Consider the following 14,920-nt stretch of genomic DNA (forward strand, 5'->3'; position numbering starts at 1 on the left):
CCATGCACTAGCCCCCCACCTCCCTCTCCTTTTCTCTTTCGGAGGTAAACAAGGGGGGCGCCATACTCTTTCCCCTTCTCCCCCCCCCCCGCCTGCCCCCCTCCAGTTAATGCCGTCCGTAGGATACTCGCTGGTGCGGAAGGCCTCCTGCGTGTGGGCGATGACGAAGCGCTCCTCCGCCACCTCCTTCTCGTCTCCCCCAGGCGGCTCTCCTGGCGGCGGCAAAGGCTTGGCCAGCGGGAAGGGCTTGCGGCCCAGTAGCGGCGCCATCGCCCGGCCACCAGGCCCCGGGGAGGCGGCGGCGGCGGCAGCGGCGGCTCCGGAGCTAGAAGGGCCGCCGGGAAAATGGCGGGAGATACACAGAAGGGGAGAAGCGGGCGGCGGCGACAGTGATGATGATCCTCCTCCTCCTCCTCCTTTTTCTCCTCACAAGAAGGGAGAGAGCGCGGGAGGGAGAAGCCCGCTCAGTCCCTCCTCAGCCGCTCTCGCGCTCGTTCGCTCTGCGCGTGCGCAAACAACTCCCCCAACCCGTTCACACACACACACACTCACTCTCTCTCTCACACACACAGAGTGAAAAACACAAAAATCAACACCACCACAGAAAGAAGTCAAGGAAGGGAGAGAATTAAAGAGAAGAGCGGTGGCGGGTTTTTCTTCTTAAATTTAACTATTAAGGGGACCCGCCTCCTCGATTTCTCGCGCCTTTCCGCGGGCCGCCATTGGTCTGGCTCGGAATGCCCCGCCGCGCCATTGGCGGAGTGGCACGTCACTCAAGTAGGCGCGTTTGCTTGCGCGAGGGAGAGAAAGAAAAGGAGGGGGAAGAGGAAAGAAGCGAGGGAGGTCGCATTATGTAAGCGCAAGAAAGTAGCGCGCCGACCGCCCCGGCGCCATTTTGTGTGTCGCTGTTATTATGTCTCCGCCTCCCGCTGCCAATGAGAATGCGGGGCTTCATCCGGGGATTTGAGTGCAGGGAGGCGGGAGAGAGGAAAAGCCCGCTTGCCCGGCTTTTGTCTGAGCGAGTGGCGCGCGGCCTCTGCTTAAAGGGGCAGCGCCCTTTAAAAAAGCAGCGGCTCCAGAGCACCGTGGGAAACTTTGTTGCGGGAGGGGGCCTTGTTTTCCTCTTGTGCACTCTGCTCATAACTTATTTTCCTGGCCGAGGTTTATAACTAAAAAACGTGTGAACTGAAAAGAAGCCGATGCTTCTGAGCATGTGTAAAGGGCCCCGGGTTAGAACGCAGTTCAACTTTGCCCTGGTGATCTTGAATGCCAAGGCGAAATAGCTGTCTATGCTGTAAGAGCAAGCGGGTAGGGCACAGGGCAAAAGGCCCATTTGTGGTTTTTTGAAGGGGGCACTAGAGACAGATAGCAAATGGTTTTCCCAGTGCAGGATGGTAAAATACACGACACACACACACAGAGGTGCCATGCTGTTGATTTTATTTTGCAGGACAGCTGAAACCCAAGAGAACTCGGAATCTGAAGAGAAAACAGAATAAAACCATCAGGTCAATGGTTTCCCCTCCTTTTTAAGGGGTGGGTGTTATTTTCTTTGAGTGATAAAATAAATGCAACACCTATTGGCCAAAAAAACCCACCCACAGGAGCTATCAGCTTATTTCAGTAAGCATGCAGACCATGCCTAAAAAACATTGGATCTCTGGGCTTCTGTTGCGGCATAATGCTAAACAGGAGATTCAGGATAGATAAAAGAAATGACATCTTTGCACAACACCCAATTATTCTGGGGAACTCACTGGCACAAGATACGAAGGCCACAGCCTTAGATGGCTTTAGACAGGAGTTAGACAAAGCCATGGATAACAAGTCTTTCGGTGCTAATAGCCATTATGGCTACATAGTGGAACGGGCAGGGAACCTGTAGTCCTCAGGCCAGAATTGGCCTGGAGGGCCCCCAACTAATTTTCGGCCCCCACCCCCACCACAGCAGCGACAGGACCCTCCAGTGAATGAGGAGATAAGGAGGCTTTCAAGTGTTACTGATTTGGGGCCAGTCGGTATAAAGTCAGAGGATTAGGAAAATAAGCAGAGGCTGGCTTCGCCTTTTCCTTTTCTTTGATGGGGCCCTGCTTTACACCAGCAGTTTAAAAAGTAACACTTATTTACATTTCTAATTAAAAGCCAAAGCTTGGATTTTAGCTGGCTGGAGCTTGAGTGTTCTGCATGTTGGACCTGTGCAGTCAGAGAAGAAGTACCCCTGAGTTCAGTGGAGGTTACCCAGGAAACCATGTACAGGATTGCAGCCATGCCACAAAAACAATATAATGTGTTCTTTTTATTTTGTATTTGGTCTTGCTGGGAACCTAAAGGGAAACGCCATCCCATGGCTCTAGGGTTTGTCTTGATGAGCTCCTGCACATCCACATTTACAGTACTATTGGTGATAGGTATCTGCTTTATTAGTGTCAAACTTCTCCTGAACATGGAGGCTCCATTTTCAACTGTCCTGGCTAATACTCATTGACAATGTCCATAAGTATGTAAAATTAATTGTTGATTTCAATCCACCTAAGCTACTGAAACCTAAGAGGTTGCCTCATATTGAGTGAGACCACTGGTCCATCCAACTCAGTACACAAACTGGGAGTGGCGATCCAGGGTTCCAGATGGGGGCATGAGCAGCCCGACCTGGATTTCTGCATGCAAAGCAGCTTCTTTATCACTGAGCTAAGGTTCTTTCCCTAAGAGTAAAGTAAGACCCCAGTCCTTATGGTTCTGGAGAAAGGGCAAATTGAAATAGGAAGATAGGAATCTGCCTTATATAAAATCAGATTAGCCCAGAGATGCCATTGGGGAATGAACCTGTGACTTTCTGCATGGGAAGCTGAAGCTGAACCACTAAGCCAGAAGCCCTTCACTGGGCATCACCAGATCTTGTGGCAGTGAATCCAACAAGTTATGTGTGCAATCTGGCTGAAGAGCTGTTCTCTTTTGCCCGCCCCATACGGCTTTTGGATGACGCCCAATTGCTGGCATTCTGAGACGGGCCTGAGTTGAAGTTCTCTTGCTCAAAGCCAACAAGGCTCTTGACAGAGAAAGCCGAAGGAAACACACACCTCAGACAGGCGGCAAGTGCAGGAGTTGCAACACCTCTGGCGGGATCATCCCTTGGTTGTAGGCGTACCACCCTGCTGCGGAAGCCAAGGCAATGAATGTCATCCCCACGAAACTTTTGGCGGCAAACGAAGTCCACGAACCTGTAATGGTTAGCGAATCCTTAGTGACCTCGTCGTTATGGGCCTCCTCCGGCATACCTGCACAGGAATTCTTGGGTTAACTAGATCAAGGGGATAGTCCCACTTTCCCATTCCTGTACCCATTCATAAAAACACACCTCTTATCTTCCATTCGCAGCCGCCAAGACCACATAACACCGGTCTTGAAAGACTTAAATTGGCTCCCAGTACATTTCCGAGCACAATTCAAAGTGTTGGTGCTGACCTTTAAAGCCCTAAATGGCCTTGGCCCAGTATACCTGAAGGAGTATACCCCCATCGTTCTGCCCGGATGCTAAGGTCCAGCGCCGAGGGCCTTCTGGCGGTTCCCTCACTGCGAGAAGCAAAGCTACAGGGAACCAGGCAGAGGGCCTTCTCGGTAGTGGCGCCTGCCCTGTGGAACGCCCTCCCACCAGATGTCAAAGAGATAAGCAACTACCTGACATTTAGAAGACATCTGAAGACATCAGGGAAGTTTTTAATGTGTGACATTTTAATGTATTTTTAATCTTTGTTGGAAACTGTCCAGAGTGGCTGGGGGAACCCAACCAGATGGGCTGGGTACAAATAATAAATAATTATTATTATTATTATTATTATTATTATTATTATTATTATGCAAAATTTACATACCCCTTTTGACCTTTCAGAGGCTCTGGGAACCTCTAAGCCTGTGGTTCCCAAAGCAGGTGTAGTGCTTCCTGCGGGAGGAATTCCAGGAGGTGGGGTGGCTGAGAGGCAAGGGGGTGGCAATGACCACAAGACTTTAAAAAGATGGTCCCACTGGGAGCTGTGTTTTGCTCTGAGTGCTGAAAGTGTTTGGGAGTCCCCTCCTCCCTGCACAGAGCTGCTGTTCCCAGCATTCCCTGTGAACGAGGGAATTATGGTTGGACTACAGTACTCTTGAGCATTGTAGCTCTGGGAGGGGAACAGGAGCAGGGGCGCCGACTTATAAAAAATATTGGGGGAGCCCGCGAAAGCTCATGAATAATAAATAAGCTCATGATAAAGTGGCGCCTCCTCCTCGTGAGCGAATAGGGGAGAGCGTGCTGCGCCTATTAATCAGCTCTGAAGGAAATTGGGTGGAGCTTTTGCTCGGGAGGGAGGGCAGGAGGCATGCAGCCCGACCCTGTGCATTTTGGGCTGGGGGAGGGGCGGCGGTGGCGCTCTGCTGGAGGGGTGCCCAAGATTATTGGGGGGGCAGAGCCCCCCCAAATGAATTTTTGAGGGGGCTCGGGCCCCCTCAGGCCCCATGGAGTCAGCGCCTATGAACAGGAGGAGACTGAGAGGTGACATTATAGCCATCTTGAAATATCCAAAGGGCTGTCAAATGGAAGATGAAGCCTGCTTCTTTTCTGCTGCTCTGGAGGGGAGGACCCAAACGGGGGGGGGGGGAGAGAGAGATTCTGACTAAACATTTGGAAGAACTTTTGGACAGTAAGAGCTGTTTGACGGTGGAGTCAAAGATCATGGACTCTCTTTCCTTGGAGGTTTCCAAGCCAAGCTTGGATTGCCATCTGTCATGGATGCTTTAGCTGAGCTTCCTTCTTTGCAGCGGGTTAGACTAGATGACATTAGGGGGTCCCCTCCAACTCTGCTATCCTGTTGGCCCTAAATTCTTCAGTTTTGTTGAATTAATTAAACCACATAATTTTTAATGGATTTTGAATCAAGGGGCAATTACCGGTAACTGCCATGGTTTTGACTTCTTTTGCATTATTATCTTCCTTACTGGGTCATGCAAACCACTCTTCTGAACAATGCTTTTCATAGGATTGAGGCAGGGGGCACGGGGGACAAGTTTATGTAATCAGGGGGGCAGCGACCCCCAAAAGCTAGCTCTAAGCAGTTTGCATGTGGCAGAAGCTTCGAGTCCTGAGGCGGAAAGGAAATTCTGATGTCTATCCTTAACCACACAGATCAGGGAGGTCAATATTGGACCTTTGACTCGAGGGGCCTTATGCATAGGGTTCTGTCTTGTAAGTCACCGCACATCAGAACTGATCTTGAGTCACTGTGGAGTGATCATAGAATCATAGAGCTGGAAGGGGCCAAAGGGTCATCTAGTCCAACCCCCTGCAATGCAGGCATCTTCATGAGCCCAAGAGAGAGGGGGCAAGCCAGGCCTTGTGGGGGAGAGAACAAAGCATGCACCCTGCTTGTTGTTCTGGGGCAAACAAAATATAGCTGATTGCCTTATGGTAAGTTGGACCATTGGTCCATCTAGCTCAGTACTGTCTGCACTGACTGGCAGCAGCAGTTCTCCAGATAGTCAGTCACAGGTCTTTTCCTGGAGATGCCAGTGGTGATTGAACCTGGCACCTTCTGCATTTTCTGAGCTACAGCCCCTCAGCTTGGCTAAGCTGGGGGCGAGAAACACAGAGGGCTGGGTTGCTCTGTGTTAAGAACAACAACAGCAAAATGATGGCCCTGGTGATTTCCCTAGAAATCTGGCAGGGATCAGTGAATTTGGGACTTCTGTTGGAGTTAAACTGTATTGCCACCTACACTCAGCCTGTACAGTGGTACCTCGGGTTACATACGCTTCAGGTTACAGACTCCGCTAACCCAGAAATAGTGCTTCAGGTTAAGAACTTTGCTTCAGGATGAGAACAGAAATTGTGCTCCGGCAGCGCAGCGGCAGTGGGAGGCCCCATTAGCTAAAGTGGTGCTTCAGGTTAAGAACAGTTTCAGGTTAAGAACGGACCTCTGGAACGAATTAAGTACTTAACCCGAGATACCACTGTATACAGAAGAACTTAAGAGGAGACTGTCTGCTGGATTGGGCTAATGACTGACCTAGCCCTGTATCATTTTCTCACAGTGGCCTAATACCCCTCAGAACCTAGAAATCTAGATAGACTGCCTCTGGAGCTGGGGGTTCCATAAGGCCAAAATGGCCCATCTAGGCCAACATCTTGTGGCAACAGTGGCCAACCAGATTCCTCCGCTGGGAAACTGGCAAGCAGGACCAGAACACGAAGAGCCCTCTCCCCAGTTTCTGGGGCTTCCAGAAACTTGTATTGAGAAACAATGCTGCCTCCAACTCTCCAATCAGGCAGAGTGACAGGCAACCTCCAGTAGCCTCCTTCCAAGGAAAGGGGCCTTTTCACACTAGAGGGCGCCACCAATCAACCTTGGGGGAGCCCCTGCTGCCTTACACGACCCCTGTGCCAGAACCAGGAGCCTCACACCTTTGGATTTGATCAGGGCTTCAGAAGCCCTGCAAGCTGCCTTCACGATGGCCAGGTTCCCCCGCGGGTGGCCTGGGGTGTAGATCTCCGCTTCCACTTCCACGTCCTCCAACTCCATCGGGCCGTTCTTGACCTCCTCCGCAGCCTTTCCAGCCTTGCTCTGCTTCTGCGCAGACCCCTTGGGGAAGGCGCCCCGGAGCATGCGCAGCAGCTGGTCGCGGGCGGCCTCTGCCTCCGAAGTCTTGGGGTCCATGACGACGCCCACCAGGGCACAGGGGGACTTCTCAACAAACTTCTTCACCTCCTTGATGACCCTGCGGAGCTCCTTCTGCTTTCCCTGGAGGCAGGAAGCCCGGCAGAGGAAGAAGATCAGCTGGCATGGCGTGCCCCCGATATTGCAGGTGGTGGCAGCCAAGGGCTCCTTCAGGGAATCTCCGGGGTGGATGGGGAAGCAGTTGGTGGTAAAGAGGTCCTTGACGAAGGTGTCCATCATCCCGTGGATGTCCTTGCCTTCCAGCGTCTCCCCAATGAGCAGGACCTCAGGCTGGCCCGCCACCTTCTTCACCAGGACCTGGAGGTCCTTGGCGACCTTGCTCCCGGGCCCTGCGATGCATATTGCTTCGGGAAGCTGCTCGGAGCCCTTCCCCTCCTTGGTCATGTCCTGCCAGCATGGAGTCCGTGGCCGCCTGCCTTTAGCTAAACCTTGATGGGCTTCCAGGCCACACGGCCGGCCGATGTCACAATGCCCACCCACACAGAAGCAGGCAGAGCCTGCAGCAGCCCCTCCCTCACACAGCTCAGGAGCATAGCACCCACTCACTTCATCCCAGGGGGCTGCATCACAGCCTGGGGCTTTCAGCTCCACATGTGAATGGTTCGTCAAAAGGCCAGTGGCAGCAGCTACAACCGAGTCCCAGAAGGGGTCCAGGAGAGCTAGGTTTGGTATGTTTGCGGCTAATGCTGGAAGCTGGAGACACAGAGGCTTGTCTTGTTCTGTGCTGGACCCAAAGCTGTGGCTTGGGGCTTCCCTAGGACCCTAAAGGGGAGGCAAGGACTACTGAAATGTTATTGCTGTGAGCCCCTCTAGCCTGTGCTCATATAGACTGACCCCTTGCAATGCAGGAGTCATGGCTAAAGAACAGATGGCCATCCAACCTCTGCTTAAAAACCTGCAAGGAAGGAGAGTCCACCACCTCCCAACTGGCAAACAGCTCTTGCTGTCAGAAAGATGTTTAGTCAGAATCTACTTCCTTGTAGCTTGAAGAAATTGGTTCAAGTCCCACCTTCTAGAGTAGGAGTAATCAAGCTTGCTCCATCTTCCATGTGACAGCCCTTGAGATATTAGAAGATGGCTATCATATCTCTTCTCAGTTTCCTCTTTTCCAGGCTAAACATAGGCAGCTCCTTGATCATCCTGGTTGCCCTCCTCTGCACACATAACAGCTCATTAACATCCTTCTTAAATTGCAGCACCCAGAACGGGATACAGTACTCCAGGCGGGATCTGTCCAGGTTGGATACAGCCACTTTGGTGTAGTGCTTACACTGTGGCCTGGGAGAGACCGCGGTTCAATTCTCCATTTGGCCATGAAACTCACTGAGGGACCCTTAAGGGCCAGTCACTGCCTCTCAGTGTCATGTTCCCTCCCTGCCCGCTCAGCCAAAGAAGGCTCTTTTCTCCTCCTCCTGCCCTGGCTCCTGCCTTGCAGGTGGCACCAAACCCCCTAAATTGCTGTCCCTATCTCCTGGGTCACTGTCCTGGTTTCCTGCCTCCACCACACACACTTCAGAGCCCTGCCAGTCCCTGACACTCAGCTTAACCTACGTCAGAGGGCCATTGTGGGAAGTAAATGAGAGGGAGAGAACCTTGTATACGTCACCTTGAGCTCCTTAAAGAAAAAGGTGGGATATAAATGCAACGAAATAATGAAACAATATATGTGTAAATAAAGTCATATACTCTTAAGACAGCAGTCTCCACTGAGATTCATTCCAAGGAAACCAAACCCATGAGCATGCACAGGAGGAACCCCTGAATTATCTTGTTGCTCAGAAATTGAGGTGCACATAACATTGGATTTTTTGCAGTAAAGGGAAATGATGAGGAGTGTGTGCTGGAAAGTGCAGAACGGAACATCATCTGACCTCTCCACAAACCAGAGTATATGCTCAAACAGGAGAAGCTGCAACCTCCTTGCAAAGGTTTCTTTCAGACGGCCATTTTACTGAGCATTCATTCGGATTCTGAGGCAGCAAAACTTCTGAACATCAGTTGCTGGAAACCGCAGGAAAGGGGAAGTGTTGGTGCTCAAGCCTTGCTTGCAAATTTCCTAAAGGGATCTGGTTGGCTGCTGTGACAATAGGATGCAGGACTAGACGGACCTCCTTTTGGCCTGATCCAAGAGGCCCATATTAGGTTTTTATTTGTTTGAACGAAGTTTACAGGATTGGTAAAAAATGCATCCTTTCCAGTGCATTTTCCCATTACTTTCCTTATCACCAAAAGTCAGGGGTTTTTTTTGAGAGGGAAGGAGGCAGGTGGTTTGTCACACATGAGCTCCAAATCAACTTCTATTGCATAACATGAATTTGCCAGTATGTGGCTGAATCCCACCCAACCATCAGCAACAACCCATATAGTCTGCCATGGTAAACACACTTACTTGGGAGCAAATGTAAAAATGTTTATTTTGCAAAATTTATATACTGCTTGATTGTAGCAAATCCTCTAACGGTTTACAAGAAAAAATAAAATTATCAATAAAAGAAATGACACCTTTAAAAATAAATTAAGAGTAAAAGAGATTAAACAACATTGGCAACTATGTACCTGGATTGGTTTGCCTAAACAAAAATGTTTCTCCTTTCAGCAACTCTGCTGTAGCATTTTGCAATCACTAGTTTCTGGATCATGAAGCACAAGGGAAGCCCCACACAGAACGCAGTGCAGTAATCCAGTTTTGAGATCCCCAGTCCCTGCACTACTGAGCTCTGTAGGGCTTTCTTTCGAGTAAACATGCCTGCATTGAGCAGTGTCACTTAAAGAGTTGTCGTCCTCGTTTATTTCGCGAAAGGCCACGAGCAATAGAATGAGAGCGGAGAGCCGTGCCTTCCCAATTCAGGAGGCTGACTCCCACATTCTTCGCCCCGGTAGCTTCTCTCTCTAAGCCTCGAAAGCTTTTGAGGAGGCAACAACCTTGGCCAAAATTCTTGCACGCTTGCTTGGGCGCTTCGAAGAACAGGGGGCTCGCCAAATGCGCCCAGGGCGCACACATCTAGCCGGTGCGCCCAGGGCGCACGGGCAGCCAGGCCAAGCGCGCGGCGTTTCGTGGGCACACGCAGCAGCAGTGCCAGCAGCAAGGACCCCTTACGCGAGGAGGGATTGTGACACCGTGCGAGTGGCGCCCGTCCCGTCGGGAGGCGCCACCAGCAGCTGGAGCCGGGCGGAATGGAGAGGAAAGAGCAGCGGGGCGGAGGGCGGCGGACCGACGCCCACCAGGACCCGTGCGAGGGCGAACCCGGGGGCGCGGTGGTGCAGCGAACGCAAGTGGTGCTCCTGGCCGGCGAGCCGTGGGGGGCCGAGAGCGGCCAGCAGGTCCTCAGCTCTTTCGCGCACCACGTGCTGCCCACAACGGGGGACGGCCCCCAAGAGGCCCCTGGTGCCGAGCCCACCGCGAAGTCCCAACAGCAGCAGCAGCAGCAGCAGCAGCTGGGCACTCAGTCGCCGCCCTGCACTTCCTCGGTCGCGCCGTCGGGGCAGCTGACTTTCTTCCTGTGCCGGGCGGCGTCGCTGCGGGAGCGGGCGGCGCGGCTGCGGGAGGTACTGCAGGGCGTGCGGGACCAGAGCCGCGGCGCGCCGGCCGCCCTGGTGGGCGTGATTGTGCAGCCGCGGCCCGAGGAGGAGTACGAAGCCCTGATTCGCCTCGAGGAGCTGCTCCGCGAGGTCTTCGAAGTCGAGGGCGCCTGCTCTATGGAGATCCACACGGCCGTCTTCGCTCCCGGCCGGCCCGACGGGGCCCTCGAGCTCCGGCGCGTCAAGGGCCGCGTCGCCACCAAGCGAACGCGTGAGTAGGCGTCGGGAGGCGATCTGGGTATGCTCGAGGGGGCGCTCTTCACCGCTTTCAGAAGGCCGTCGCTGCGCAAGCCCCCTGCTGTGGCACAAGGTGCCTCTGGGCATGTGCTTAGGGCCAGCCAGCCCTTGCAAAACCCCGTCCTGTTTCCACACTAACCGACAAGTGCCCTCCAATGGCTAGTTTAGTCCTCATTCCCTGCAAGGCTTGTTTACTTGTCTTTCTGACAGTGAGATTTGGGGGAGCGGGAAGCACTCTGGGTATGCTCAGGGGCACTCTTCATCACTTGCAACAGCGGAGGCTGAAATCAAACCCTCACTGGCTGCTCAGACTTGATGTGGGCTTAACTCCTGCTGTGGCACAAGCTGCTTCTGGGCATGTGCAGAGTGGCAACCATCCCTTGCAAGGCCCATTCCACTAGCTATTTTAGTCCTCACTCCCCCCCCCCCAGTCTTTTTTGCTTGGCACATTTATTTATTACATTAATATACCACTCCCCCCCCCCCAGGAGTGTAAGGTGATGTTGTACCTGGTGCTTCTCCTCCCCATAACAACCCTGTCAAGTAGGTTAGGCTGAGAGATGTTGAAGGGCCCATTGTCACCTGGTTAGCTTCCTTTCTGAGTGGGGATTCGAATCCAGGCCTCTCAGGTCATAATCCAACCAGCTCTCACGATGAAAGAGGAGAGTCTTTCTGACATGGGGGAGAGAGAGAGAGGGGGGGGGAAGGAGGCTTCAGGATCTGGTCCTGCAACTCCCAAGCAGTTGTGAGACACTCCCCCCCCAACTGTACTCCCAAACCATCTTGAATGCTCCCCTCTGGGGCTGAAAGGTGGGCTACTGCTCAAATAACTGCCAATCTGGTGGCTTGCTACTAGCTGCGTGGGATAGGAGTCACTCTGTGCATGCCCAGAGGATCTCTTCTTCAGTATCATTTCCTGTGTTGCAGAAGAGTCAGTGAACACCCAGCAGCCATGGGCAAGCCACCCCGGCACTGACACATGACCTCGCACCCCCTTAAAAAAAAAAGGCCAAGGGAGCCCGTTCCACTTTCAAACAGCTCTTGCCCTCAGTAAGTTGTTCCAGGTTAATGGAGGCTTGGTGTGGCTGTTCCTTCTCTTGAGGCCCACATGCAATCAAATCCCCTGCTCAGAGCATCGCCAGGAACCCTTATGCTGGGATTTGTTTTTTGGTTTGATTTATTGTTCTGGGCTTCTTTATATATTTTCATGTTTTCCTGCTTGTGAGCTGCCCAGAGGATGCTGTTAATGGGCATCAATATGGACGATGTTATAAGATAAATTGCAGCCACTTACCCTGACAAAAGTCTAATCCTGCGACAGTGACACGGCAGCACCTGCCTCCATCTCCCTCTGTGGTTTCCCTTGGGGAAAACTGTAGTGTCCTTGGGGGCAGAGACTTCTCACTTTGCACTTTGCAAAGTGTGATGCACATTTATGGTGCTATAGAAAGGAATTGTTTGTTTTTTTTTCCCCTCCACCCTCAAGTGAGCGAAACTTGGACAGAAAAATCAAGGTTTATTCAGTTGTTGGGAGCTGCGCTGTCTTTCGGAACAATGGCCTACGGGGGCTATTACTTCTACCATCACCCGCCAATGTAAAGCCTTCTACTCTGCCAGGACTTCTCCCTCCTTACCTGGTTAAGGTGCGTATCAAGGGGGAGGAGGCGTCTCTGTAGGAACCTGGGGTGATGATCTTCTGCTCCCAGGGTAAGCAGGGGCATAGCTTAGGGGGGCAGCTGCCCTCCCTAAATCAAGTAAATAAATAAAAATAGGAATAATCAGAATAATTGAAATTGAAATTCTCGCTGAGGTCATTTGGATGATGCTGTGGCACATTCTAGTGACTCAACTGGCAGTCCGACTGAATGATAGGCGTAATTCCGCAAACTGACCAATCACATTGCGGGTAGCTCTGTTCTGGAAGTTTCTCATAGTTTCCAGCATTTTCTCCTGAGAAGGTGCACCTGCAGGGCCTGACCAGTTTCTAAACAACTGGAAAGTTCCCACAGGCTATTTATACCCCCTAAATTAAATCCTGGCTACACCCATGAGGGTTTGAGCTAAATAATAATAATAATAATAATAATAATAATAATAATACAGTAATAATAATTTATTTATATGCCTCCCATCTGACTGGGTTGCCTGTGCTACTCTGGGTGGCTTCAACAAATTAAAACGTCAAACACAGTAAAACATCAAGTATTAAAAACTTCCCTATACAGGGCTGCCTTTCAGGTGTCTTCTAAAAGTCTAATAGTTGTTTATTTCCTTGACATGTGACGGGAGGGTGTTCCACAGGGCGGGCACCACTACCGAGAAGGCCCTCTGTCTGATTCCCTGTAACTCCACTTCTTGCAGTGAGGGAACCGCCAGAAGGCCCTCGGTGCTGGACCTCAGTGCCTGGGCTGAACAATGGGGAAATAAATGCAGATTCATGCAGCTTGTAGCTCAGAGGTGGAGAAGCCCTGAAGGAACCTTCTGATTTGGTCCACTAGGGTGTTTTCTCCCCAAACCACATTCTCCTTCCTTAAAGTGAGCTCCCAATTGTTCCTTTGCAAGCGGGGCTCGCTTACTATATCAGCTGATTGACACCGACAGTGAGTCCTTCTGGGATTACCCACCAAGAACTCCCTAGTGCAGCCAAGGGGCTCGCTGTCAGTGTCAAACAGCTGACTGGCTCTGAAAGAAAGTCCCTTTGAGGGCACAAAAATGATTTGCATCAGCTTCAAAGGAGTCTGCTCTGCTTGCAGGCAATCTGAGAAAGTAGGGCATGCAACTTGTCCCTTTGAAGGCATGCCCTGGATGGCTGCACGATACAGTCCTCAGGCAATCCCGCTCATAAGAGGAGCCCTGTAGCTGGATCAGGCCAAAGGGGGTCCATCTAGTCCAGCTTCCTGTTCTCACTGGGCCAACCAGATGCCCCTTCTGGGGAACCCCCACACAGGACCCAAGTGCAACAGCATTTGAGTGCCAGTGGTGCTGGAAGTGGAAGGCACAAGAGGCTGTGCCCATTTGAGGTGACGATCCCCACATCTATGGAACACCCCGAAGTCCAAAAGATGCACATCTTTCTAGCCATGTGGAAATTAGGACCTCTTTATAAGCGTGATGGGCTGGAGATATATAAATCCAGATCTTATTGTGGGTTTAACATGGGAGATTGGATGGCTGTTGATTATATTTTCTGGCGCTGATTTCTGACATAAAAAAAAATATCTTGTTTTTAACTGAGGTCATTGCATCAGCTTGAGATAATATAAGCTGTCCCGAGGGCTTCTAAGCAGCTGGATACCAGGACGCTCGTTTTGCACATAATGAAATGGAAAAGTCAGAAAGGTTGCAGAAATGTGTTGGCACCACCCTTTGACATGTTGCTTGCCCTAGTGTGTTCGATCAAAGGAAGGCCCGTAAGGGAAGGCCCGTAGCTCAGGGGCAGAGCCCCTGCCTTGCATGCAGAAGGTCCCAGGTTCAATCCCCAACAGCATCTCTCCAGGTAGGGCTGGGAATGTTCCCCACCTGAAACCCCAGGTGCTTCTGCCATACTCAGTTAGATGGATCAAGGCAACTTTATATGTTCCAATTTATTACATTCCTTTATTCAGAACCATGTGGACTAGAATCTTACCTTGCGGAAAGGGAGTAGCTCAGTGGCAGATCACACACTTTGCATGCAGCAGGTCCCAGGGTCAAACCCAGAAATATCTTCATGGAAGACTGGGAATGTTTCCTGCCTCTGGAGGAGGCCCTGGAGAACAGCTGCCCATCAGTGCAGACGGTACAAGCTAGATGGAAGGTCACACTCTGTATCTTATCTACACCTGCAGATAGTTGATTTTAGACGTGGAATATAAATCTACCAAAATAATTTTCTTAATTCACCCGAATCCTTATGGCAAGTTAATTATTGGAAATCTAAGTAAGCAATTGTATGAACTTGTTAGTTTTTGTTAGACGTTATTGCTGTTTCTATTAGTTGTATTATTAGTAACTGTAAGTTTTTAAAACAGTTTTTAATGTTGCATTTCAAATTGTTGTAACCTGCCCAGGTACCCTAGTGTGAAGGGCAGATCAGTAATAATAATAATAATAGTAATAAGAGTAATAATGTATAGTGACAATGAGGCATGCATATGGGTGATCATTTTGTACTTTTCTGTTGTGAACCACCCTGAACTCTCCGGATGAAAGGTGGTATACAAGTGTAATAAACAATGGCCATAATATAACTCTGTCTTTGTATCTGTTAATAATTCTCTCTATTAATATTTGCCCTTGAATTGTTGTCTTTGTCCCCTGCTCCTAATGTGGTGCTTGCATTTCCCTCCCCTTCCCCCGCAGGTCTCGTGCTCATCTGGATTTTCAGCTGTCACCCAGAATAAAAATGTACAAAACCGAAA

At 50.9% G+C, this 14,920-nt stretch overlaps 3 protein-coding genes across 4 annotated transcripts in view; 1 reads left to right on the forward strand and 2 right to left on the reverse strand.

Annotated features, from left to right (window-relative positions):
- Positions 1–910, reverse strand: part of BAZ1B (bromodomain adjacent to zinc finger domain 1B) — a 29,555-nt gene extending 28,645 nt beyond the window's left edge. Inside the window, exon 1 of the mRNA XM_083479163.1 lies at positions 128–910. Within this exon, the coding sequence (XP_083335289.1) occupies positions 128–270 (143 nt within the window). The 5' untranslated portion in view covers positions 271–910. The remainder of the gene's footprint in view (positions 1–127) is intronic.
- A 513-nt stretch (positions 911–1,423) lies between these two features.
- LOC310695272 (uncharacterized protein C2orf72 homolog) lies at positions 1,424–7,166 on the reverse strand. Of its 2 annotated transcripts, none has more exons than XM_083479433.1 (3): positions 6,431–7,166; positions 3,078–3,275; positions 1,424–1,479 (listed from the first exon to the last, which is right to left on the reverse strand). In XM_083479433.1, exons 1-2 carry the CDS (start codon positions 7,086–7,088, stop codon positions 3,079–3,081), a joined length of 855 nt encoding a protein of 284 aa, XP_083335559.1. In that variant the 5' UTR covers positions 7,089–7,166; the 3' UTR covers positions 1,424–1,479; position 3,078. The 2 variants fall into 2 exon arrangements, with proteins under 2 accessions (XP_083335559.1, XP_083335560.1); XM_083479434.1 differs by having other exon boundaries at positions 3,078–3,218; positions 6,431–7,143.
- Positions 7,167–9,817: 2,651 nt separating this feature from the next.
- On the forward strand, positions 9,818–14,920 carry LOC310695286 (uncharacterized protein). Its single transcript, XM_083479460.1, has 3 exons — positions 9,818–10,494; positions 12,007–12,163; positions 14,862–14,920. The coding sequence occupies exons 1-2, from the start codon at positions 9,879–9,881 to the stop codon at positions 12,117–12,119; spliced, it is 729 nt and encodes a 242-aa protein (XP_083335586.1). The 5' UTR covers positions 9,818–9,878; the 3' UTR covers positions 12,120–12,163; positions 14,862–14,920.

This window comes from Podarcis liolepis, assembly GCF_965112155.1.
Source record: "Podarcis liolepis genome assembly, chromosome: 16".
NCBI lineage: Eukaryota > Metazoa > Chordata > Lepidosauria > Squamata > Lacertidae > Podarcis > Podarcis liolepis.